The sequence below is a fragment of the Cervus canadensis genome, chromosome 20, assembly GCF_019320065.1.
Source record: "Cervus canadensis isolate Bull #8, Minnesota chromosome 20, ASM1932006v1, whole genome shotgun sequence".
NCBI lineage: Eukaryota > Metazoa > Chordata > Mammalia > Artiodactyla > Cervidae > Cervus > Cervus canadensis.
This window is the reverse complement of record NC_057405.1, coordinates 57,589,079-57,613,887: the sequence shown is the minus strand read 5'-3', so window position 1 is coordinate 57,613,887 and position 24,809 is coordinate 57,589,079. Positions and strand designations below refer to the sequence as shown.

The 24,809-nt window shown below is 39.6% G+C and overlaps 2 protein-coding genes across 7 annotated transcripts in view; one reads left to right on the top strand and one right to left on the bottom strand.

Annotated features, from left to right (window-relative positions):
* Positions 1 to 19,319, bottom strand: part of CEP57L1 (centrosomal protein 57 like 1) — a 76,162-nt gene extending 56,843 nt beyond the window's left edge. Inside the window, exons 1-2 of one of the 6 annotated variants that reach the window (XM_043439196.1) lie at positions 19,147 to 19,319; positions 4,053 to 4,182 (exon numbers count right to left, since the gene is read on the bottom strand). Coding sequence is in view for 2 of the 6 variants with exons in the window: in XM_043439197.1 (XP_043295132.1) it covers positions 18,738 to 18,740 (3 nt within the window). In the remaining 4 variants the exon portion in view is untranslated. The other 5 variants (XM_043439195.1, XM_043439194.1, XM_043439199.1 and 2 more) reach the window with 5 other exon arrangements.
* Positions 19,320 to 19,601: 282 nt separating this feature from the next.
* Positions 19,602 to 24,809, top strand: part of SESN1 (sestrin 1) — a 123,512-nt gene continuing 118,304 nt past the window's right edge. The window contains exon 1 of the mRNA XM_043439191.1: positions 19,602 to 20,688. Within this exon, the coding sequence (XP_043295126.1) occupies positions 20,410 to 20,688 (279 nt within the window). The 5' untranslated portion in view covers positions 19,602 to 20,409. The remainder of the gene's footprint in view (positions 20,689 to 24,809) is intronic.

Below are 24,809 nucleotides of genomic sequence, written 5' to 3'. Positions count from 1 at the left end.
CTCTTCAACAAGTGGTGCTAGGAAAACTGGTCAACTACATGTAAAAGAATGAAGTTAGAACACCTTCTAACACCATACATGAAAATAAACTCAGAATGGATGAAAGACCTAAATGTAGACCAGAAACTATAAAAACTAAGTCTTAGAGAAAACCATAGGCAGAACACTCTCTGACATAAATCACAGCAAGATCCTCTATGACCCACCTCCCAGAGTAATGGAAATAAAAACAAAAATAAACAAATGGAACCTAATTAAATTTAAAAGCTTTTGCACAATGAAGAAAACCATAAGCTAGGTGAAAAGACAACCCTCATAATGGTAGAAAATAACAGCAAAGGAAATACCTGAAAAAGAACTAATCTCTAGAATAAACAAGCAGCTCATGTAGCTCAATAACAGAAAAACAAACAACTCAATCAAAAAAGTGGGCAGAAGACCTAAACAGACATTTCTCCAAAGAAGACTTACAGATGGCTACTAAACACATGAAAAGATGCTCAATATCACTCATTATCAGAGAAATGCAAATCAAAACTACAGTGAGGCAGGCGGATTCTTTCCCACTGTGCCATCTAAGAAGCCCCTTGGAAATCACCTGGGAAGTCCCTGGGAAATCCCAAGGGCTGCAAGAGACATGGGTTCAATCCCTGGGTCAGGAAGAACCCCTAGAGTAGGAAATGGCAGACCCACTCCAGTATTCCTGCAGGGAAAATTCCATGGACAGGGGAGGTTGGTGGGCCTACCGTCCATGAGGTCGCAAAAAGTCAGATGACTGAGCATATACTCACAGTAAAGCTCACATTGTTGTTGTTATTCAGTCGTACCTAACTCTCTGTGACTGCATGGATTCATAAATACAGATAAATCAAAACTGCTAAACTCAATTCTGCAGAATATTTATAGTCTTTTATAGCATATTCTTCATATCTGTACTAAAAGGCAAAAATCTAAAAATTATCAAGCAATACTTGAAAAGTATTTACAATTATTTACAAAGCCTTTAAGCACCAAATTTTGTTCTAACAAGTTTAAAAAGTGGCACTGCTTTTATTACAGTTATTTTTTAACACATGAAGAAACAAGCAAGATTAAGTGACTTGTCTAATAAATAGTAAAAACAGTATTCAAATCAGGTCTCCAGACTCTAAATATGGTGCCCTTTCTGTTTCTGTACAGCTTTCAATAAATCATAGAGGATCTAATTCTCTCTATATTTGTCCTCAGATCACAAATAATATTAACAGATTTATTTTCCTAATGTTATTTATTTGAGCCAATATTAAAATAAGTTTGCATTCCTTTAGTACACACACTGATAATGGAGGGGGCGGTAACTAATACAACTGTTGATAGCAGACAGATGCGAGCTTAAGGTTAACACTTTTCCTTTGTTTAAATCCACACACAAACATGTCTGACTGAGTATAATTCAATTTGCAAATTCTTTTCCAAAGAAAACAAATATTTTATCTAACAGAACTATTTTCCCTTCAAATATACTACTATGAAGATAACTACTGAGAAAAATCTATCTTTAGAGTAAATTCTATTCTCTCCTTTAAAAAAAAAAGCACACACATATACTCAAAAATAAATATTTCCTTCCATTTCTTCCTCCTACCCACCAAGCCCCCAACTGCCTCTAACAATGAAAGAATAAAAATATTAACAATAGATGGTTTAATTGGTGATTTTCAACTTTTACAAAGCCATCCACTGTCATTAATTTAGCATTATCTTTAATATACTTGCTAATTATAGTTTGTGTGATTTAATTAAGTTGCTTTAAGAAACTTAGCTTTATTTTAGCAAGATTTGGACATATCTGCCTTCCTTTATAGTTCCTTAAGAGCAGAGACATTTTATTTTTCTATTATCCACTGACCTATTATATGATAGTCATTCAGTAAATATTTGTTGCAGTGATTCAATTAATGTAGAAATACATAAAATGCAACACATCTAATAATTAATAAACTTTATTAATATATGTAATGCATATATCCCACTACTTCAAAATCAGGATTTAACCTTAAATTATATTTGGCTTTTGCACAGCAAAGGAAACCACTGACAAAATGAAAAGACAGCCTACTGAATGGGAGAAAATATCTGCAAATGATATGACCAATAGTATCCAACATATATAAATAGCTCATACAACTCAACACCAAACAACCAACTCCATTAAAAAATGGGCAGAAGAATAAAAAGATATTTTTCCAAAAAGGAAGATGTTCAGCATAGCTAATCATCAGGGAAATGCAAATCAAAACCACAATGAGATACTACCTCACAGTTGTCAGAATGGCTATCAACTAAAAGAACACAAAAAACAGTGTTGGTGAGGATATGGAGAAAAAGGAACCCTCACACACTGTTTATAGGAATGTAAATCGGTGTAACCACTAAGGAAAACAGTATGGAGGTGTCTCAAAAAACTAAAAATAGTACTGCCATATTCCTATATCTGAAATATACATATATATCATATATATCTGAAAAAAATAAAACAAAAGCACTAATTCAAAAAGATACATGTACCTCAAGAGAAAAACAAGTACTGTATGATATCACTTATATGTGAAACCTATAAATTACAACAAACTAGTGAATATAAGAAAAAATAAACAGACTCAAGATACAGAGAACAAACTATTGGTTATTAGTGGGGAGAAGGAATGGGGGAATATGGATAGAGGATTAAGAGGTAAACCTATTATGTATAAAATAAAATACAAAGATATATTGTACAACATGGGGAATACAGCCAATATTTTATCATAGCTAATGGAGTATAACCATCAAAAATATGAATCACTATACAGTACACCTGTAACATAATATTGTACATCAACTATACTGCAATAAAAAAATAAAATAAATAAATAGATGAGGCAAGCAATAAGAAAATGAAACCAAATGTTAACAAATTTTTCATTCCAGGAGGTAGGTGAAAGGGTTTTATTAATATTATGCTATTCTTACTTTTTGTTTGAAATATTTAGCTTTTAAATGACATAAACTTTTAATACCTTACCTCTATATATGTATATATTCATGTAAAATATGTGGATAAGGAAAACAAGAATAGGAAAAAAAAATGAAACCAGCAGTGAAATTTGTCTATAAAATTTGTCATAAATTGTGTGTACCTGCCTAGTATTTCACAAATATTTCACAAATATTTCAATAAGGGCAAAGTGAATATAGATTTTTTAAAAAACAATAATTTTTAAAAAGCTATTAAAGTAAGCCAGAAATACAGGAGATTTAGACATTTAAAACATATTGCAGTAAATTTGGTAGGCTTTCCAATGGCTCAGTGGGTAAAGAACCTGTCTGCCAATGCAGGAGACACAGGAGACGCATGCTCAATCTGTGGGTCAGGAAGATCCTTTGGAGAAGGAAGTGGAAACTCACTCCAGTATTCTTGCCTGGAAAACCCTAGGGACAGAGAAGCCCAGTGGGCTACAGTTCAAACTGTCACAAAGAGTCAGACACAACTAAGCACGCACACATACTGCATAGTAAATTTGGTACATCAAACACAGATGAACTAGAGAAAATACTAAGAGAAAAAAAATTACTAAAATAGTAAATCTGATTTAAGTGGTTCACTCATTTATTCTTGAAAAATAGGAACAAAATAACACAAAAAAGAAGAAGGAATGCTTTTCTAAGAATAGTATGTATGATAATGTTTTAGGAAATAGGTGTTTTAAGGATGAAAAGAACATAATTCAAATCAGTCTTGTTAAGGAAAGAATTCAAATCAATTTTGTTACAGACATCTTAAAAATAAAATCTAAAGATTCAAAATTTAAAAACCTTTATGAGCCACCTGGACAACACATACACATACACACCAAGGTACACACATGATAAATAAACAGTTGATAAAACTATTTTTCTACAAGCCAAAATTTAAAAAAACACCTAGTATTTGGAAGTAAATCTATTTATGTTACTAAATGATAGATGATTAGGAAAATGTCCTTTAAAAACATAAACTGAAGTCAGTCAAAATATAGAGAGATAATATTTACGGTTCAGATGGCTTCAGTATTTCACAGTATGAAAAAGGTGAAACTACTGGAGAGAAACCACAGGTGTGCTTTTGCAAGCCTGTATGACTAGGCAAGGGCTTCCCTGGTGGCTCAATGGTAAAGACTCCACCTGCCAATGCAAGAGACACAGGTATGATTCCTGATCGGGAAAATCCCCTGGAGAAGATATGTCTAAAACAAGACTGATTTGAATTATGCTCTTTTCACCCTTAAAACACTCCAGTATCCCACTGACAGAGGAGCCTGGCAGGCTATAGTCCACAGAGTTGCAAAACTTAGCGACTAAACGACGACAACTAGGCAAAGTTGCAAAGAAATCTCAATATGAACAAATAACATGGGGTTTTGATTGAAGCAAAATATTCATAATTGTAGGCAGTCTTTCCAAACAATCTGCACATACACCACTCAGCCAGCTTAATATATAACAGTAGAGTACTGAAATGGAGCTGTTAGTCCAGTCTCCTGATTGTTCCAGATAAAGCTCTCCCTGACCCCATTTTTGGGTCGACTTCAAGTCTCTTGCTCAAGGAACACTTTGGAAGAACAAAACTTACATAGTTGTAAAGATTCAGCATATTATTTGTTCTTTCTAAATTTCTGTCACCTTTTAATATTATTGATCAAAATGAATAATTTCAGATCAGAAGGAACTTTATTAATAAAAACAGAAGTGAATCAGGCACAAATCTTATAAGAAAAAAAAAAGTTGCTCAGTTGTGTCTGACTCTTACATCTTTCACCAAAAACACTCTAACTCGAAACAGAAACCTGTAGCATAAAACACAAAGCTATAAAACTCCTAGAGGGTAACACAGAAGAAAACCTAGGTGACTTTGAGATTGGCAATGACTTTTTAGATACAACACCAAAGGCATAATCCATGAAAGAAAAACTGACAAGTATGCCTCTATTAAAAACTTCTGCTTTGCAAAAGACACTGGCAAGAGAATGAAAAGATGAGCCACAGTCTGTAAGAAAGTATTTGTGAAACATATCTGATAAAGAACTTGTGTCCAAAATATACAAAGAACTCCTAAAAGTCAACAACAACGAAAAACCAAACCAATCAGTTTTAACACTAATCTTTAAAAAGACCTGAACAGACACTTCACCAAGATATACAGGTGGCAAATGAGCATATTAAAAAATGCTCAACACCATATTTCACTAGGGAATTGCAAATTAAAATGAGATATCGTTATTTACCTACTAGAATGGCTAAAATCCAAAACAATGACAAACACCAAATGCTGAGAAGGATGTAAAGGAAGACGAACTCTCATTCAATGCTGGCGGACTGCAAAATGGAAAAGTCACTTTGGAAAATAGCTGGGAAATTATTACAGAGCTAACCATAAGTGATCATGGTGTGACCTAGAGCTAGATATCCTGGAGTGTGATGTCAAGTGGGCCTCAGGAACCATTACTACAAACAACGCTAGTTTAGGTGACGGAATTCCAGCTGAGCTATACCAAATCCTAAAAGATGATGCTGTAAAAGGGCTGCACTCAATATGCCAACAAATTTGGAAAACTCAGCAGTGGCCACAGGACTGGAAAAAGTCAGTTTTCATTTCGATCCTAAAGAAAGGCAGTGCCAAAGAACATTCAAGCTACTGTATAATTGTGCTCATTTCACATACTCGCAAGTGAAACCTCAAAATCTTTCAGGCTAGGCTTAAGCAGTACGTGAATCGAGAACTCCCAGATGTACAAGCTGGATTTAGAAAAGGCAGAGGAACCAGAGATCAAATTGCCAACAATCACCAGATCACAGAGGGAAAAAAAAGGGGGGAATTCCAGAAAAACATCTACACCTGCTTCACTGACTACACTAAGACCTTTAACTCTGTGGATCATAACAATCTGTGGAAAATTCTTAAAGAGATGGGAGTACCAGACCACCTTACCTGTCTCCTGAGAAACCTACATGCAGGTCCAGAAGCAACAGTTAGAACTGGACATAGAGCAACTGACTGGTTCAAAACTGGGAAAAGGAGTACTTCAAGGTTGTATATTATCACCCTGCTTGTTTAACTTATGTGCAGAGTACATCATGAGAAATGTGGGCTGGATGAACCACAAGCAGGAATCAAGATTGCTGGCAGAAATATCAACAACCTCAGATATGCAGATGATGCCACTCTAAGGCAGAAAGCAAAGAGGAACTAAAGAACCTCTTGTTGAAGGTGAAAGAGGACAGTGAAACAGCTGGCTTAAAACGTAACATTCAAAAGCTAAGATCATGGCATCTAGTCCCATTGCTTCATGGCAAAAAGATGGGAGAAAAGGGGAAACAGTGACAAATTATATTTTCTTGAGTTCCAAAATCACTGCAGATAGTGACTTCAGCCATGAAATTAAAAGATGCTTGCTCCTTGGAAGAAAGGATATGACATACCTAGACAGCATATTAAAAAGCAGAGACATCATTTTGCCAACAAAGATCTATATAGTCAAAGCTATGGTCTTTTCCAGCTGTCATGTACGGATATGAGAATAGGACCATAAAAAAGCCTCAAAACCAAAGAACTGACAGTTTTGAATTGTGGTGCTGGAGAAGACTGTCAAGAGTTCCTTGGACAGCAAGGAGATCAAACCAGTCAATCCTAAAGGAAATAAACCCTGAATACTCACCGGAAGGACTGATGCTGAAGCTCTAATACTTTGGCCACCTGATGCAAAGAGCCAACTTATTGGAAAAGACCCTGATGCTGGGAAAGGTTGAGGGCAGAAAGAGAAGGAGCAACAGAGGATGAGATGGTTGAATGGCATCACCTATGCAATGGACATGAGTTTGAGCAAACTCCGGGAGATAGTAAAGGACAAGGAAACCTGGCTGCAGACTCCATGGGGTTGCAAAGAGTCAAACATGACTTAGTGACTGAACAAAAATAACAACGATAAGATTACCATATAATCTAGCAATCATGCTCCTAGTTATTTATCTAAATAAAAACTTATATCCACAAAAAACCTGCCTAAGTGAAAACTTATGTCCACAAAAACCTGCACAAAATGTTCAGAGCATCTTTATTATGACTGCCCAAAACTAGAAGCAACCAAGATGTCCTTCAACAGGCAAACAGATAAACTACAACCACACAATGAAATATTATTCAGTGATAAAAATAAATAAGCTATCAAGCCATGAAAAAACATGGAGGAGCTTTAAATGTATATTTGTTAAGTGAAAGAAGCCAGTCTGAAAAAGCTATGTATCGTATGATTCCAACCACATGACATTTTGAAGCAGCAAAGCTATAGAGACAGTATAAAGATCAGTGGTTGCCAGGGGTTCAGGGAGGGAGAAAGTGTTAGTCGTTCAGTCATGCCTGACTCTTTGCGACCCTATGGACTGTAGCCTACCAGGCTCCTCAGTTCATGGGATTCTCCAGGCAAGAATACTGTAGTGGGTTGCCATTCCCTTCTACTAGGGGATCTACCCAACCCAGGGATTGAACCCAGGTCTCCTGCACTGCAGGCAGATTATTCAAGGAGAGAGAGGGAAGTGTGGAAAGATTGGAGCACAGTGAATTTTTAGGGTGGTGAACTACTCTACATGATACTGCAATGATAGATAAATGACATTATGCATTCATCAAAATCCATAAAATGTACAAGTGTGAACCCTAATGTAAATTATGGACTTTGTTAAGAAAAAAAGAAAAAATATATAGTCCAACTCCCCTCATTTTACAGCCAAAGTCTCTGAGGCCCAGAAAGACCAAGAGACTTGCCAAAAATTACACAAAAAAAGAAGAGCTCAAGCCACAGCTGCAATTTGTTTTTATGGATAAAATTCAAAAACTGCACTATGATGGATATCAGGAGTTGTTAATTCAGCCCTGTTAAAGCTTGAGTTGGGCTACTATCAAAAGTTAAGACCCTTGAGGCTTTCTGACAGTGCGATATTAAACACAATAAGGGTACAAAGGATAAAGAATTCAGCTTAGTTATGATTCTTCCATTTTAAGCACAACTGTAAAGAAGAGGCTAAACAACTGGAACTGATGAGGTGGTACCTCACGAAAGCAGAAAGCTTTTCTTCAGGGAAGGCTGAATGAACATCTGAGCTCTAATTTCGTATTTGAGTTCTACACTTAGGACCCCCCAAAAAAAAGAAAAGAAAAAAAATCTGCAATGAGAAAAAAGTTACCACTAACAGTTCTTTATCAGGAGGCAGATAGCTATGGATTCCAATCCTGGGCCTGCCATTTATTAGCTATGTGTTATACGGAAAGTTATTTCAACTCTCTCGACTGAGCCACCAGGGAAACCCAAGAATACTGGAGTGGGTAGACTATCCCTTCTCCAGGGGATCTTCCCAACCCAGGAATTGAACCGGGGTCTCCTGCATTGCAGGCGGATTCTTTACCAGCTGAGCTACCAGGAAAGCCCATGCTGCTGTACACTCAGTGCCAAACATAGAGTGTGGCCATATTAGGTTTTCAATAAATACGGAACTGCTGTTTAGTCACTGTCATGTTGACTCTTTTCGACTCCATGGACTGTAGCCCACCAGCCTCCTCTGTTCATGGGATTTTCCAGGCAAGAATACTGGAGTGGGTTGCCATTTCCTTCTCCAGGGGATCTTCCCGATCTGGGATCGAAACCTCGTTGACTGAACACATGAATGAAAATACTGGGCTTTCATTTCTCCATTCCCCAACAATGAAAAAGGTCACTGATGTAACTGATGAAGGAAAACGGCATTGCCTTCTTTAATAAATAAAACTGAGATCTAAGGTTGACAATGAAAGAAGAATCTCTACACGCAGAAGGGCAATTTATGAGTTAAATCCATGAGTTCCAGTTCTTGTCTTCAATATTGACTTTCCCCTTGGAGATCTCATTATCACTGTCCCTCCTCACTGGCCTTACTGGGAGAAGAGTGTTGCTCCCCTTATAATGGTCATGCCTTGTTAGATCTACGACTATGACTCCCTTATATAACTTGATACAGCAAAGATAAAGTTACAATTTTTAAATAAAACTTTGCTAAGGCCAGAAGATAATAAAAGAGAAGAAAACACAGACATCAAAAAAGAAATCAGGCAGTGAATCTTAAAAGTTAGGATTTTTCTCTCTGAGGCTTTTAGGCCCTATTCTATGATAGTTCCTGATCTACCCACAACTGGTGAATAAGAATCCATGCTTACCATAATCCCTCCTTAAAGACTAAACCTAGAAAAGAGAAGCCCAGAAGGATCCAGGGTTACCTATCCCCACCTAGTTAAATCATTTTACCCAAGCTGTAGTTTCCTGATCTGGAACCTACATTTTTGGAAGAGCTGAACAAGAGAAATGTCAGTCCTTTAGGAGAGGTCTCCTATATTCAGGGAGCTGCTATGGTTTTACCCTATAGGCCATCCCAAGTCAATCAATCTTTATCTTAATTCAAAATGTGTGCATGCTCAGTCATGTCCAATTCTTTCCGACCTTAAGGGATTTTCCAGGCAAGAATACCAGAGTGGGTTGCCATTTCCTACTCCAGGCAATCTTCCCGAGCCAGGAACTGAATCCGCATCTCCTGTGTCTGCTGCATTGCAGGCAGATTCTTTACCGCTGAGCCACCAGGGAAGCTCAATATTTTTTTAGCTCAATATTGAATATTAATAATTCAATATTAATATGGGAATATATGCCAGATGCATACACTATAGGATAACAGAGACTACCTACTGTCAAACCATCCAGTAATTTTAGCTCTCTAGAAATGTTAGTAGCATTCTACAAGTTGACTAGTCATTTCTTCTTGAAATTTGCAAATTCCTGGTTGCCCATTTCTGGGTTATTCTCTTTCTTCTCTGGTTAGTTTCAGATTCTCACTCATGCTTGTGTCATGCTCAGTCATGTCCAACCCTTTGCAACCCCATGGATTGTAGTCTGTCAGGTTCCTCTGTCTGCGAATACTGGAGTGGGTTGCCCTTGCCTCCTCCAAGGAAGAGCCAGGAATCGAGCCCATGTGTCCTGTGTCTCCTGCATTGGCAGGCAGATTCTTTACCACTGAGCCACCTGGGAAGCCCAGTTTCAGACTATCCTGGCTCTTATTCTGCATTTTCACCATAGCCAATTGAGTTGTTCCTATGGTTAGAGTATAACACTAACCCAATGGTTATGAGTAAGCTTTGGATCAACACTAGCATTTTTTTTTAAGCTATCCAAGGGTAAAATAATATATGTGCAAAGCAATTAACAAAGTGCCTGAAACACAGAAGCACATAGACATGGTAGGTTAAAAGCAAAATAAAACAAAATATTCTAATAATTTCCAAATATACATCTCTAGCTCAGACCTCACTGCTGAGCTCAAAATGTGTCCCCATACGACACATGAGGCCTATGAAAACTTAGAAATAAGATTACCCTCTGAAAGCTAAACTATCAATCCGTATGTAATGGACCAGAGCAGATACATGCAAAGTTGGCTTATAGAGACAGAATGGCTCCAAGACTACAGACTAGGTTACAATATAAATGTTTCAACATATTTAAAGACAGAATGTTTTCATCAAAAAGAAGAGTTGTCAACGAATGGAAAAAGCAGCCTAGAGGCAAAAACTGGAGGCAATCTTAAGTTCTGCTGTAGAGGTTCTCATAGCTTAATGCTATCAAGTGACCACAACATATATCTAATTTCCTTTGTTCTGATTCTAAGCTACTAAGCAATCTGGTGATTTCTCATATAATTTTCCTACGGAGAAAACCCCTTAGTCAGAGAATCAGTATGCTATCTACTTGACAAATATCTCAAAATATATCAATAATTTGGCATCCTAATAAATTCATTGGTCAAGTGTGTATGTATATCTCACAAACTCTGGTGCACCTACCAAGACTGTGTTTGTAAGTGCACAAGACTTAGGAGCCTTGTACAAAGCCCAGAGATAAATCCATGCACCTATGGACACCTTATCTTTGACAAAGGAGGCAAAAATATACAATGGAGAAAAGACATTCTCTTTAACAAGTGGTGCTAAGAAAACTGGTCAACCACATGTAAAAGAATGAAACTAGAACACTAACAACATACACAAAATAAACTCAAAATGGATTAAAGATCTAAATGTAAGACAAGAAACTATAAAACTCTTAGAGGAAAACATAGGCAGAACACTCTCTGACATAAATCACAGCAAGATCCTCTATGAACCACCTCCCGGAGTAATGGAAATAAAAACAAAAATAAACAATGGAACCTAATTAAACTTAAAAGCTTTTGCACAACAAAGGAAACGATAAGCAAGGTGAAAAGGCAGCCTTCAGAATGGGATAAAATAACAGCAAACGAAACAACTGACAAAGAATTAATCTCAAAAATATACAAGCAGCTCATGCAGCTCAATACTAGAAAAATGAACAACCCAATCAAAAAGTGGGCCAAAGAACTAAACAGACATTTCTCCAAAGAAGACATACAGATGGCTAATAAACACATGAAAACAACATCACTCATTATTAAAGAAATGCAAATCAAAACCACTATGAGGTATCATCTCATGCTGGTCAGAATGGCCGCCATCAAAAAGTCTACAAACAATAAATGCTGGAGAGAGTGTGGAGAAAAGGGAACCCCCCTACACTGTTGGTGGGAATTCAAACTGGTACAGCCACTATGGAGAACAGTGTGGAGAGTCCTTAAAACACTGGAAACAGAACTGCCATGCGACCCAGCAATCCCATTGCTCGGCATATACACCAAGGAAACCAGAATTGAAAGAGACACATGTATCTCAATGTTTATTGCAGCACTGTTTACAATGGCTAGGACATGGAAGAAACCTAGATGTCTTGTCCATCGATGGATGAATGGATAAGGAAGTTGTGGCACATAAACACAATGGAATTTTACTCAGTTATAAAAAAGTACGCATTTGAGTCAACTCTATTGAGGTGGACGAACCTGGAGCCTATTATACAGAGTGAAGTAAGGCAGAAATTTCGAGAAACACCAATAGAGTATATTAACGCATATATATGGAACTTAGAAAAACGGTAATGACGATCCTAGATGCAAGGCAGCAAAAGAGACACAGACTCTTTTGGACTATATGGGAGAAGTCGAGTGTGGGACGATTTCAGAGAACAGCATTGAAACATGCATATTACCATATGTAAAACAGGTGGCCAGTGCAAGTTTGATGCATGAAGCAGGGTACTCAAAGCCAGTGCTCTGGGACAACCCAAACAGATGGGGTGGGGAGGTAGGTGAGAGGGGGGTTCAGGACAGGGGGGCCACATGTGCACCCGTGGCTGATTCATGTTGATGTATGGCAAAACCCACCACAATAAAGTAAATATCCTTCAATTAAAATAAATAAATTTATTTTAAAAAACACTGATCACAGATCAGAATAACAAATATAATAATAATGATTTTAAATACTGTGACAATTATCACAATGTGACAGAGACATGAAGCTAGCAAATGCTGTAGAAAAAATGGTGCCGATGTACTTGCCCAATACAATGTGCCCAATACAATGTTGCTATAAATGTCCAATTTGTCAAAAAAAAAAAAAAAAAAAAGCATTACTTGTGAAGAACAACAAAAACAGGTATACCCATTTAAAAAAAAAAAAGACTTAGGAGCCGTGGTTTTTTACAGTTAACTCATCAATGAATTTCATAGTGAAGGCCTCTTGTTGGAGTACAGCCAGTCAGCCTTTAAAGCAGGAACTCCCCTATATATCTTCTACTTCGTGTTCAGTCATGCCGGACTCTTTTCGAGCCCATGGACTGTAGCCCACCAGGCTCCTCTGTCCGTGGAATTTTCCAGAATACTGGAGTGGGTTACCATTTCCTACTCTAGGGGATCTTTCCAACCCAGGGATTGAACCCATATCCCTTGTGTCTCCTGCATTGGCAGGAGGATTCTTTTCCGCTAGGGCCACCTGAGAAGCCCCATCCTCTACTCTATACTATAAATACATGTGACTATCTTATAACAGGAAATGTAGGAACATGGTAAAAATTATTAGCAAATCCAATTTCATGAGGGTGAACACAATTTACTAGCAATAAAAGTTTACTCTGTTAAGACTACTTTTCTAAAATGTTGCATTATAAAATACCTTCTTTCATTCATTCATTATCTCATGCTTTTGAGAAGAGGAAAAATATCAACAACCTCAGATATGCAGATGACACCACCCTTATGGCACAAAGTGAAGAGAAACTAAAAAGCCTCTTGATGAAAATGAAAGAGGAGAGTGAAAAAGTTGGCTTAACGCTTAACATTCAGAAAACTAAGATCATGGCATCTGGTCGCATCACCTCATGGGAAATAGATGGGGAGACAGTGGAAACAGTGTCAGACTTTATTTTTTTGGGGCTCCAAAATCACTGCAGATGGTGATTGCGGCCATGAAATTAAAGACGCTTATTCCTTGGAAGGAAAGTTATGACCAACCTAGATAGCATATTACAAAGCAGAGACATTACTTTGCCAACAAAGGTTCATCTGGTCAAGGCTATGGTTTTTCCAGTGGTCATGTATGGATGTGAGAGTTGGACTGTGAAGAAAGCTGAGCGCCGAAAAATTGATGCTTTTGAACTATGGTGTTGGAGAAGACTCTTGAGAGTCCCTTGGACTGCAAGGAGATCCAACCAGTCCATCCTAAAGGAGATCAGTTCTGGGTGTTCACTGGAAGGACTGATGCTGAAGCTGAAACTCCAGTACTTTGGCCACCTCATGCAAAGAGTTGATTCATTGGAAAAGACCCTGATGCTGGGAGGGATTGGGGACAGGAGGAGAAGGGGACGACAGAGGATGAGAAGGCTGGATGGTGTCACCGACTTGATGAGCATGAGTCTGAGTAAACTCCGGGAGTTGGTGATGGACAGGAAGGCCTGGCGTGCTGCGATTGATGGGGTTGCAAAGAGTCGGACACGACTGAGCGACTGAACTGAACTGAAATATGCAACACCTTTGAAAATTCTGACATTAACATTTTTCTTCCATTCTTTCAAATATTTAGTAAGTTTATTCTGTGAGGTACTGTACTCAGAGCTGGAGGTGATCTGCAAAAACTAGCACAGCTGCTGCTCTTGCTTGCTAACACTTTAGAAGCAGATATATTTCAATCAAATTATCACATTAACAATTGTAAAACTACATTTGTAACTTACTAGAAGTAAAGGTGGAGAAGGCAATAGCAACCCATTCCAATACTCTTGCCTGGAAAATCCCATGGACGGAGGAGCCTGGTAGGCTGCAGTCCATGGGGTCGATAGGAGTCGGACACGACTGAGCGACTTCACTTTCCCTTTTCACTTTCATGCATTGGAGAAAGAAATGGCAACCCACTCCAGTGTTCTTGCCTGGAGAATCCCAGGGACGGGGGAGTCTGGTGGGCTGCTGTCCATAGGGTCGCACAGAGTTGGACATGACTATGGCGACTTAGCAGCAGCAGCAGCAGCAAATAAAGGTATAGGGCACAATAAGAGTATGTAATAGGGGCATTTAATCAAATCAGGTAAACTTCCTGACCCAGGGATCGAACCCAGGGTTCGATTGCATGCATGCAGATTCTTTATGGTCTCAGTAACCAGAGAAACCCCAAGATTAATGGACTGGGTAACCATTCCCTTCTCCAGAGGATCTTCCTGACTCAGGGATCAAACCCAGGTCTCCTGCATTGCAGGCAGATTCTTTAGCATCTGAGCTATCAAGGAAGCCCATAAATTTCTCTGAGAAAGTGATATTTCACCACAGATCTACAACACAGGAGTCAGAGACTAGTCTGGACAAAGAAAATGGTACCAGAGGTGCTGCATCCATATTCAGTGTCTCTAGCTCCTCTCCCGAAAGTCACTCAGTTGTGTCTGACTCTTTGTGATCCCATGGACTATAGAGTTCATGGAATTCTCCAGGCTAGAATACTGGAGTGGGTAGCCTTTCCCTTGCTCCAGGGGATCTTCCCAACCCAGGGATTGAACCCAGGTCTCCCACATTGCAGGCGATTCTTTACCAGCTGTGCTACAAGGGAAGCCCAAGAATACTCGAGTGGGTAGCCTATCCCTTCTGCAGTGGATCTTCCTGACCCAGGAATCGATCTGCAGTCTGCTGCGTTGCAGGCAGATTCTTTACACACTGAGCTACCAGGGAAGCCCAGCTCTTCTTCTGTTCTCTCTTAAATAAAACACCCTTCTGGCTTTCAAGATCCTCGGTGAGCTCCATGTTGCTGTATGCAGGGATCAGTTATCCTTATACCACTTAAAGCAGCATTTAACATAACTTAGCATTCCTTCCTCCTCAGCCACTTTCACTTGGCTTCTAGGATGTCACGCTCTAGGTTTTTCTCTCTGTTCACTGGCCACTCCTGCATGCTGATACACAGTCATCAGTTGCAGGTAACTCCAAATTGACCCAGACTCCATGGAGTGCCTCTTTCTATGATATCAACTACTCTCAGTCTTTATCTACTATCAAAACACTACTGGGGGTGGGGGGTGGGGCAGGCAGGCAGGGAACTACTGTGAAATTCAAAATTGTATCTATAGCCAGATCTTTACCCTCATCTCCGGACTCATTTACCAAACTGCCTACTCCGTATCTCTACTGTAATGTCTCAGAGTCATCTCAAACATAAAATAGCCAAACTAAACTCCTGATCTACCCATTTACCCCCAAACACAAATCTGGAGACTTTCCCATTACACTGGCAATTCCTTCCTTCTAGTTGCTCAAGCTAAAAAATTGTAATCATCTTTGACTCTCTTACTCTCGAAACCTCATAGTCAATCTGTCAGCAAACCTGTTGGCTGTACTTTCATAATACATCCTAACTCTGGCCTCTTCCTACTGCCTCCACTGTTATTACCCTGGCCCACTAACATTTTTCACCTGGACTATTAGCTTACTATTAGTGTCTCTGCTTCTATCCTTACTTCTCCGTGGTCCACGATTAACACAATTTAAAAGAAGTAATCAATTTAAAGTCAGATTATGCAACCCATCTGCTCAAAACCTTCCAACAGCTTCCTGTCTCAATCAAAAGAGTCAAAATTTCTTTCAGTCATCTACATGACCTCCTTCCTCTGTGAATTCATGCTATTCTCTCTTGCCACACTGCTATTTGTCAAATGTGAGGACCAGCAGGTCTTTGTACTGGCTGTTCTCTTCATAGAAACATTCTTACTCCAGGCCTCTGCATGACTTTCTCTTCCTATTTCAGATCCCCTCAAATGTCTGCTTCTTGATTAGGTCTTCTCTGACCACTTTATCTAAAAGTGAAACTTGCCCCCCAAAACCTGGCACTCTCTATTCCCCTTCTGAGTTGGTTCTTCTTTTTCTCCACTGCATTTGTCTTCACTCCCAATATGTCACATATTTATTGTCTATATCTCCTTAGTAGAATGCAAAATTATGAGTAAGGACTTTTGTACATTGTGTTCGGTAGTATAACATCAATGTCCTGTTACATAGTAGGTACTCAACAGATAGTTGTTGAGTGAACAAATGGACAAAAAGGAATAGGAGAACCAGTGACTAAAAGATCTGTATGACTGAAGCACATAAAGTTGGAGAGTGGTATGCTAGGTGAGGTGGAAAGGGGCCAAATGACATTAGGCTTTGTAAAGAAATTTTGTCTTTAAGATTAAGGTAAGACATCACTATATAGTTTTAAGAGAAATTTGCATTTCAAAAAGATTATTCTGGCTGCTGTGTGGAGAACTAATCGAGAAACCCCAGGCTGAATAATCACTATTGCAGTGGTTTTGGCAAGAGATTATGGCAGTTTAGAAAAGACTGCTTATGTCGACGCAGGAAAAAGGATGGATTTGACAGGTGTTTGGGAGATAAAATTGATTAAGACTTAACAATAATCTGGCTACACATGTATGAAGGTGTAGGAGCAAATTAGCCAAGATGGTGGTGGTCAAGCTCTCTCGCCCCCACGGCCTCTCGCTATTGCCCCATGTTTTGTAAATACATGGTTATGTAACGGCTGAGATTACTTACAGCACTGAGCATTCATGTCAAGATGTAGCTGCTTGGCCACTGGCCACTTTTTGCTCTGTAAACATATATAAGCTCCATCTGAAAAGCCGTTGCAGCTACATTATAGCAGTGTCCACTGGGTCAACCATGAGAGAATCCAGTGTATCTGCTGTCATGGTTGCTATGCCAGTCAGGAGAGAATAAACATGTCTGCAGTTTCTATGGCTCCTTGAGCTTTCTTGCAGCTTTCCTGCTTGCGCCTTGCCTACCCTGGGTTCAGTGAACAGTGTAAACAGTGAGGAACAGTGAGGCAGAAGCACAATAAGAAACCAAGAATAAAGATTAGATTTCAAATTTTCATCACAAGTGGTTGGAGTTACCCTAAAGTAAAATATGGAACACTGGAGAACAATCAGAGGTGATGACCATACATTTCATTTTAGGCCTGCTGAGTTTGAAGTGCTTGTGAGCTATCCAAGACCTATCTTGGAGATGCAAATAACAAAGCTCAAAGTTAAGCTGGATGGAGCTATACATTTAAGAGTCATAAGTGGTGGCAAAACCACAGCTACGAATGAGCTCATATTCAATTACACAGTAAAAAGGAGATTTGGAGTTAAGAAACTACCCTACCCTTTGTGGCTTGGACAAAGGAGGATGAGTCCCTCAAAAAGAAAAGGAAAAAACAGCTTTTTTGGATTTTGAACCATACTTGTAAGTTCTCATTTTTAAAAAATTTTGATTTAAACCAGTAATCTTTGAATGTTGAAGGCTTCCCAAATTAAACCAATTTATCAGAACTATCTTTTCAAAGATAGGTCACTTTCAGAAACCATCTGGAAAATTCACAGTACCATTCTACTTGCTGCTTGAAAATACATCAATATACAAAAAGCTATCTCTTCCAAAATATATATGACCTCGGCTTATTAGAGTTTCCTGAAATTACCTTCTCTTTCTTTTGCTCAGGGCTTCACCATATGCTGTTCTTCTGGCCCTCTTTCCCCGAGATGAAGATTTCCCTAACTTTCCAAAACTTGGCTAAGTGATCTTTTTTCTGTCCATCCCAATAATGTCATAGTGCTGTATGTTTAATGTGTGTACTGTGTGTTTAACCATTAGTTAGCTGTCTTTTACACTGTTGTATAGTTAGTACCTAATAAGGCTAAATTTTTAGAGACACATCTGTTCTGCAACTTTAAAGAGTTAAAATCTAATTTGGTTATCAGTCCATCGTCTGGAGTGCAGCCGTCCATGGGATCGCAGAGTCAAAAAGACGGAGCGACTGAACAACCACTGACAACACTTCAAACGTTGACCTTCCTCTAGAGGAACGACTCAAATGATAATTTGTAAACAAACGATTGAATCTTTAAAACATACTAAATTTTGGAGATTCTTTTCATACGGTATCCTTAAGGCCTGCAAAAACTCATGTTTAGGAATACCAGGGATTCTTTCCCCTTTAGTCTCATACAAAATGGATTTGACAGCTCTCTTTGAATGCCTGGCTTGGGATGTCATTTCAGCATGTAAAGCACAGAACACCCCTGCACAATGGCAAAGACGGCAATTGCACAGGGATACCCAATCCATCAGGCGCGAGCCCCCTTGACAGGACGGAAGCAGAGGCAGCAGCGTGGAGCACCGGTTCCCACAGCATCCCCCTTGTCTGGCCTTACGCCGCAACCTCAGACCCTCAGGATACCGACCATTCCCAAATTCTCGCCTCGACGCGGGAGAATTGGGCACCCGGAGTAGTCCTTCCCAACGTAGATTACTCATAAAAGTCCCTGGACTAAGGCTTACAGTCCTAGATGGCTCGGTTTCTTAAAATCCCAGAGGAAATGGAGGAAGGGAAAAAATCCTGTCAAAGAAAAGTGGCAGCCAAGCCCACAGTGCTCACCAAGCCGACGCTCTCAGTCAATCTTTGTCAGCGCTAACCGTTGGCTCGCAGACCGCCAAAGGCAATGTCGCAGTGGCTCTTGGGGGCTGTAGTTTCTGTCGCAAACGAAAGGCAGAACACAAACTACCTTTCCCAGAAGTCAATGCGAGCACGCCCCGCTTCCTTAAATCTGGGGTTTGGCGTAATAAAGACACCGTTCTTATTTTTAGACTGACCTTAAACTTAGATTCAGGCACTTCCAAGTGTACGTCTGTGCACACTTTCTTTTCCGTTTGTGTTGTCTGTGATAGCGTACTTCAACCTCCCCTTACTTTCTTTTTACCCCTTTTTCGGTCTAAAGAATCCAAACGCCAGGGGATAGAAAACGCTCCCCGGCGCAGATTAAGTGCCTCGTAAGGCGCATGCGCCTTGCTCGCTGTCACGTTTGCGTAGCAACCGGCGGCGGTTGGCGGCCGCGCGCGGACTTGGGGTCTGGAGGTAGCCTGTGGGTGGGCGGGGCTTTTTCCAATGGCTTTGCCTCCGCGGGTCGCGTCTACTAGGGCGGGGAAGAGGGCGCAGGGGCAGGGGCGGCTCCTAGTTTGTGCCGGGCGGAGAAAGGGGAGGGGCTGGGGGGGTGAGGACCCCGTCTTCCCTCCCCGCTCCCGCCCTCTGGGCCGAGCTCCACAGATGAGGCTGGGCGAAGGGGCGGGCTCTGCGCAGCGGGCCCCGCCGCTCCGCCTGCTTCGCGGCCCAGCCCCGCGCTCGGGGATTGCGGGGCTGCCCTGTGCCCGTCTGGCTTGGAGGGCGGTGGGCGAGGACGCAAGGATTGGAACAGAAGCGGCGTCTGCCCAGGGCACCCGGAACCGACAGGGCCGGAGACGCTTTTCCTCCAACGCTACCGAGACAGTGGCTGCAGAAAGCTGTCGCCCCCGGGGAGTGTCAGGGTCTCTGGCCGTGGCGGCCAGCGAGCCAGGGTTCGGCAAGCCAGCGCCCGGCCGGGAGGGAGGAGCTGCGGAAGGCGGGGACTGGTGCCGGAGGAGGGGCGGGGTGGGAACGCTCCCGAGAACACCGTGGCTGCACTGACAAAAAGCACCGAATGGCTGGAGAGCGTTCAACTGTTACCAGCCTTTTTGGGCAGAGCACGGGTTTGACAGCTCCCCAACGTGAGGATATCCGCTGACCCCGCGGGTCGCAGGAGAACACTTTCCCGACACTGGCTGTGCAGCAAAGCCAGAGCTGTAAGGTTTCAACTTGCCAACTTTTTTCTCCCACTCTCTGGCCAGAAGACTGCCCCTCCGGGTAGAACGAGAAGGCGAGCTCTGTCTTGTAGCTCGAAGAGACGCTTCTGGTTCCAAATGTCACCCAGACGTGTTTTTTCATGACGATTCTAGTTCTCTGATTTCATTCTTACATTTCTCGTTTTAAAAATATAAAGTGCTTTGGGGGGGGGCATGTTGAAAGTTAACTGAAGACGGCAAAGAAAAAACTCCACCGTAGTCATGGATGAAGGAGAGAATGAAGTGAGATGGGATGGACTGTGCAGTAGAGATTCAACTACTAGAGAGACAGCTCTGGAAAACATTAGGCAAATCATTGTGAGAAAAACCGAGTGTCTTCGTTTGGTGAAAGAGACAGCTTATCGTCCAGCAGACGGCCTTTCAAATGCAGTTTCTTTGGATGGATTGAATAAGCTTCTTGCTCATCTGCTTATGCTTTCTAAGAGGTGTCCCTTTAAAGATGTGAGAGAGAAAAGTGAGTTTATCCTGAAGAGCGTCCAGGTAAGAAAGAGCATTTTAAGTACAACTGTTTATCTACTACAGTGAAGTTTACTTGCAGATATATTCACTTTTTGATTGCTTCAAGTAAGTTGTTATAATTTGAATTACCTTAAATTTAGAACGTAATTTGGGATTAATATTGGACAAGGTGAACTAAAATAAAAGTAATTTTCTTTTTTTTTTTTTTTTAAAGTAATTTTCAAGTACAACTAAATAAGTATTGTCTTTCTAGACAGTTTTAGCAAAAATGCATTCTTCCTGGGGAAAATACGTGAAAATTACAGTTAATTACAAGTAAATACTTGCTTTTCTTTACATTCATTTTTACATGTTGTTGGAAACTGTAGCCAGTATGCTTTTCATATTGTTACAAACAGTGTTCTATGTGGAAAGTTTCACGTTTAAAAGCTTCTAAAATAATAAAGGATATTAAATGTTTCCTAGCCAGCTTGTTCGAGATAACTGGTGAAACAATTTTCTCTTGTTCTTAAAAACAAAACAAAAAACCTCAGAATCTGTTTCCTAAATGCAACCTTTCTTTTCTGAAAGAAAGAATTATATAAATAATAAAAGCCCATGTTGTAAAGGAGCTGACATCTGCAGATTGAAAAATTGGATCCAGGTTGAGTGACTGATAGACTCTTATGGTCAATTACTTAACTAGCTTTCTCTGTGTTTGCCTGTTTGATTCTTTTCTTTCTCACATACATTTCTATTTAAGTTGTAAAAGATTAAAAATGTTATAGTTTTCCTTCTGCTTGTACATATTCAGTTTATCTTTTTTTATTAGAAGGTTTTTTTTTTTAAGAATAAGGTTTTTTAGAAATTAAGAGTGGTCAAAATGCTCTTTATGTTTCTCTGTCTAAATTACTCAATTCACATGTGTTCAAAGTCATGGTACGATAAGTTTTTTAAATGTATGATTTACTTGGGGGGTATATGTTTATACATATATATAAGCTAAGATGAACAGTTTTTCTATTCTGGTTTGAATTCAGTTTAAATCAACAAAAAAATAATGTGCATAAAACAAAGACTTTAAAATCTTGGATATTTCTTTTCACAAACACAGTGAAAACAGTCGTTACAATTTACATTTATTCAGAGTTACTAGAGAGGAATTATTCAGCACTTGAGGTTTACCCTTTTAAGCATCAAAAGTTATTTCTCTATCTTGGTGACTACAACAACCATTTCTTTTTTCATAATGGGGTCATCATTTTGCATATCAGGTACGTGCTGTTGTACAGTTGAGGGTGGAATGTATGTATAGGACTCTATGATCCACTTTGAACTTGTGTGTTCAATTTTTGTAGTTTTTCTGTTCCTTCCCTTGCTGTCAGTATTCTTCATTTCAGCCTCTTCTTGAATGCTTTATTTTGCTACTTTTAAAAAGTACTAGAATGGGGAACTAGATAGCCAATTTTGTTAAGAGTTAGATTGAACACTGAAGTAATTAGGCTCTGGAGATTACAAGGTCAAAGGATTGACATAATGGTAAGTAAATGGGTACTGGTATCAAACCTGGGCTCAGATTTTCCTCCTTTATTAATGTAATATATAACCTTGAATGAGTTATTTGACCTCTCTCAGCTTGGATTTCCACATCTATAAAATGGGTATAATAATACAAAGGTCTGTTATTATAGTAAATTAATATTATAAAGGAGATGTAAAATGCCCTATATGTAAGGGATGCTCCTGTCCTCTTCCTTATTTTTTTAAAAACATGTATTTATTTGTCTGCATGGGTCTTCATTGAGGCACTCAGGACCTTCAATCTTCTTGCAGCATGTGAGATCTAATTCCCTGAACAGGGACCTAAACCCAGGCCCCTGCATTGAAAATGCAGAGTTGTAGCCACTGGACCACCAGGGAAGTCCTTCCTCTCCCCTTTTATAAATGAAATACATGGACTATGTGACATGTATTTTAAGACTCATTCATTCTGCAAAAGGAATCAAGAATCTCTACTATGAAGTTTTCCTGTCAATTCATACCTTCATTTTCATCTCTGCATCTATTGTACATCATTCCAGCCACAATTCTAACAGGCACTTTACTTATGTTGGGTTATAATCACATATTCATGTGTCTGTCTCCCCTAGGAGGGCTATAAGTTCTCAAGAGTATTGACTGGGACTTGCAAGCTACTAAATAAATATTGTGTCTTAGTCTGAATCGGTGAAGTTACTATTAATAGATATGGGATTTTCCATCCCTACATCATTCATTCCTGCCTTCATTCAACAAATGTTAACTGAACCCCTGCTGAATGCCATTCTAAGAACTGAGAATCAGTGGTAACAATTTTGACATTCTACTGAAGGGAAATTGACCATAAAGAAGTAAACAAATAAACAATGTAATTTTAGATAATATAGGAAGACTTCCCTGAAGAGAAGGCATTTAAGCAGAAATGAATAAGTATTATCCAGGCAAAAATGAGATTGTGAGGGGGATATTCCAGATGTAGGGAATAGTATATGTGGAGGCCTCATGGTAAAAGAGATCAGGTGAATTTAGGAGTGGAAAGTAATGCAGTTTGAGGAGAGTGTGAAAGTTTAGATACATGCTTAGGAGTCAGAGCTGACTCCAGTACTTTATGAACTCTACAACCTTTGGTAAGTTACATAATCTCTCCTTGACTCAGTTTCCTCATCTGCAGAATGAGGATGAGAATAGTTCTTGCTTCACAATGAGAATAAAATGAAATAATGCTTACAAAGCATAGCACAGTGCCTAGCAAATAGGAAACACCATAAAGCCAGGAGTTCTTACTGTTTTTAGGCAGGAGCCAGAGAACAAAGGACCATGTTAAGAGTTATAGACTTTACCCTAGGAACAATGAGAAGCCACTGAGGGGCGTTGAGCACGATGGTGACATGATACATGGTGTATTCTTCACTTTGGAAGAAATTTGGAGAATGGATTTCAGGGGTCGAGACTGAATGTGCAACAGTAAGGAGGTTGCTCACTAGTCCAAAGCAAAAATGGTGGAGTAGGATGTAGTAGACAAAGTGGAAAAAGGTGACTAGGTTTGGGAGGTAGGTAGGAGTTAGAAACCATTGGCTATAGTATTTAATTGGATATAGGAGATGAGGAAGTAAAATGAAGGATGGCTCTAAAGTTTCTAGCTTAAACTGCTTGGTGAATAATTAAGTCATTTCAGGAGACCAGAGTGGTAGAAGGTTAAGTTAGGGGAGTGATGAGTTCTGTTTTACACAGGTTGAGATTAAGTTGCCTTTGATAAATCTGATTAGAAATAGCTCTTAAAGGGATTTCTGCCCCTGACAGCACTGTTCAGGGGCAAATTGATATCTCTCACTTTGCCAGACTTAACCCGTCCTCCACCTTTCTATCCGTCCTCCACTTAATTGCAGAGCTGTTTATCTAAAACAGAAATCTGACCATGTTTCTCTCCTCCTGAAAACCCCTTAGGTTAGACTCTAAACTCCTTAGTGCCCAGCATCACCTGGTCTCCACTTGATGGTGCAGCTTCACTTCTCACACTAGTTTCACAAGGGAGACCAGGTAATGGAGTGCTCCTTAATGCCTGTTGTTCATTAGTAAGTGGCAAAAGCTGAACTGTATTTGCAGTTCTTGCAGCTATTCCTGATGGCACCCTTAATTGCTGTAGGTCATGTTGTCAGGGAGAGATGGTAGGATGGATTCAACTCAAAATGATTAAACATGTAAAAATGGGCACTTTGAGAGGTAGCATTCTGTTTGTATTCCTGTTCTCAATTTATTGATTTCAAGTCAACATACTTAAATCTGTTCAACACATTTTTGAGAGCTCTTCTTTGTCAAGCACTGTACTCAGGAGTGAAAGATCAATTAGATTTATTCCTTGCTTTTGAAGAAGGTCTTCTGTTTTCATAGAAGGAGTTGTGCTGTTTGTTTAAACCTATAATACGTTTCGGATATGCTTGATTCCCTAAGCAAAGAAACAGACTGGCCCATTATACTAATATAGGCTACCTGTGAGCTATGGTCTTTATGATGCATGAAATTAAGGGAGAAAATGTATGTGTGTATATTCATCAAAACATCATGAGGAGTATCTGGAATAGCCAAGTATTTTTCCAAGAATAGTCATTTGATCCTTTTCATTTCTG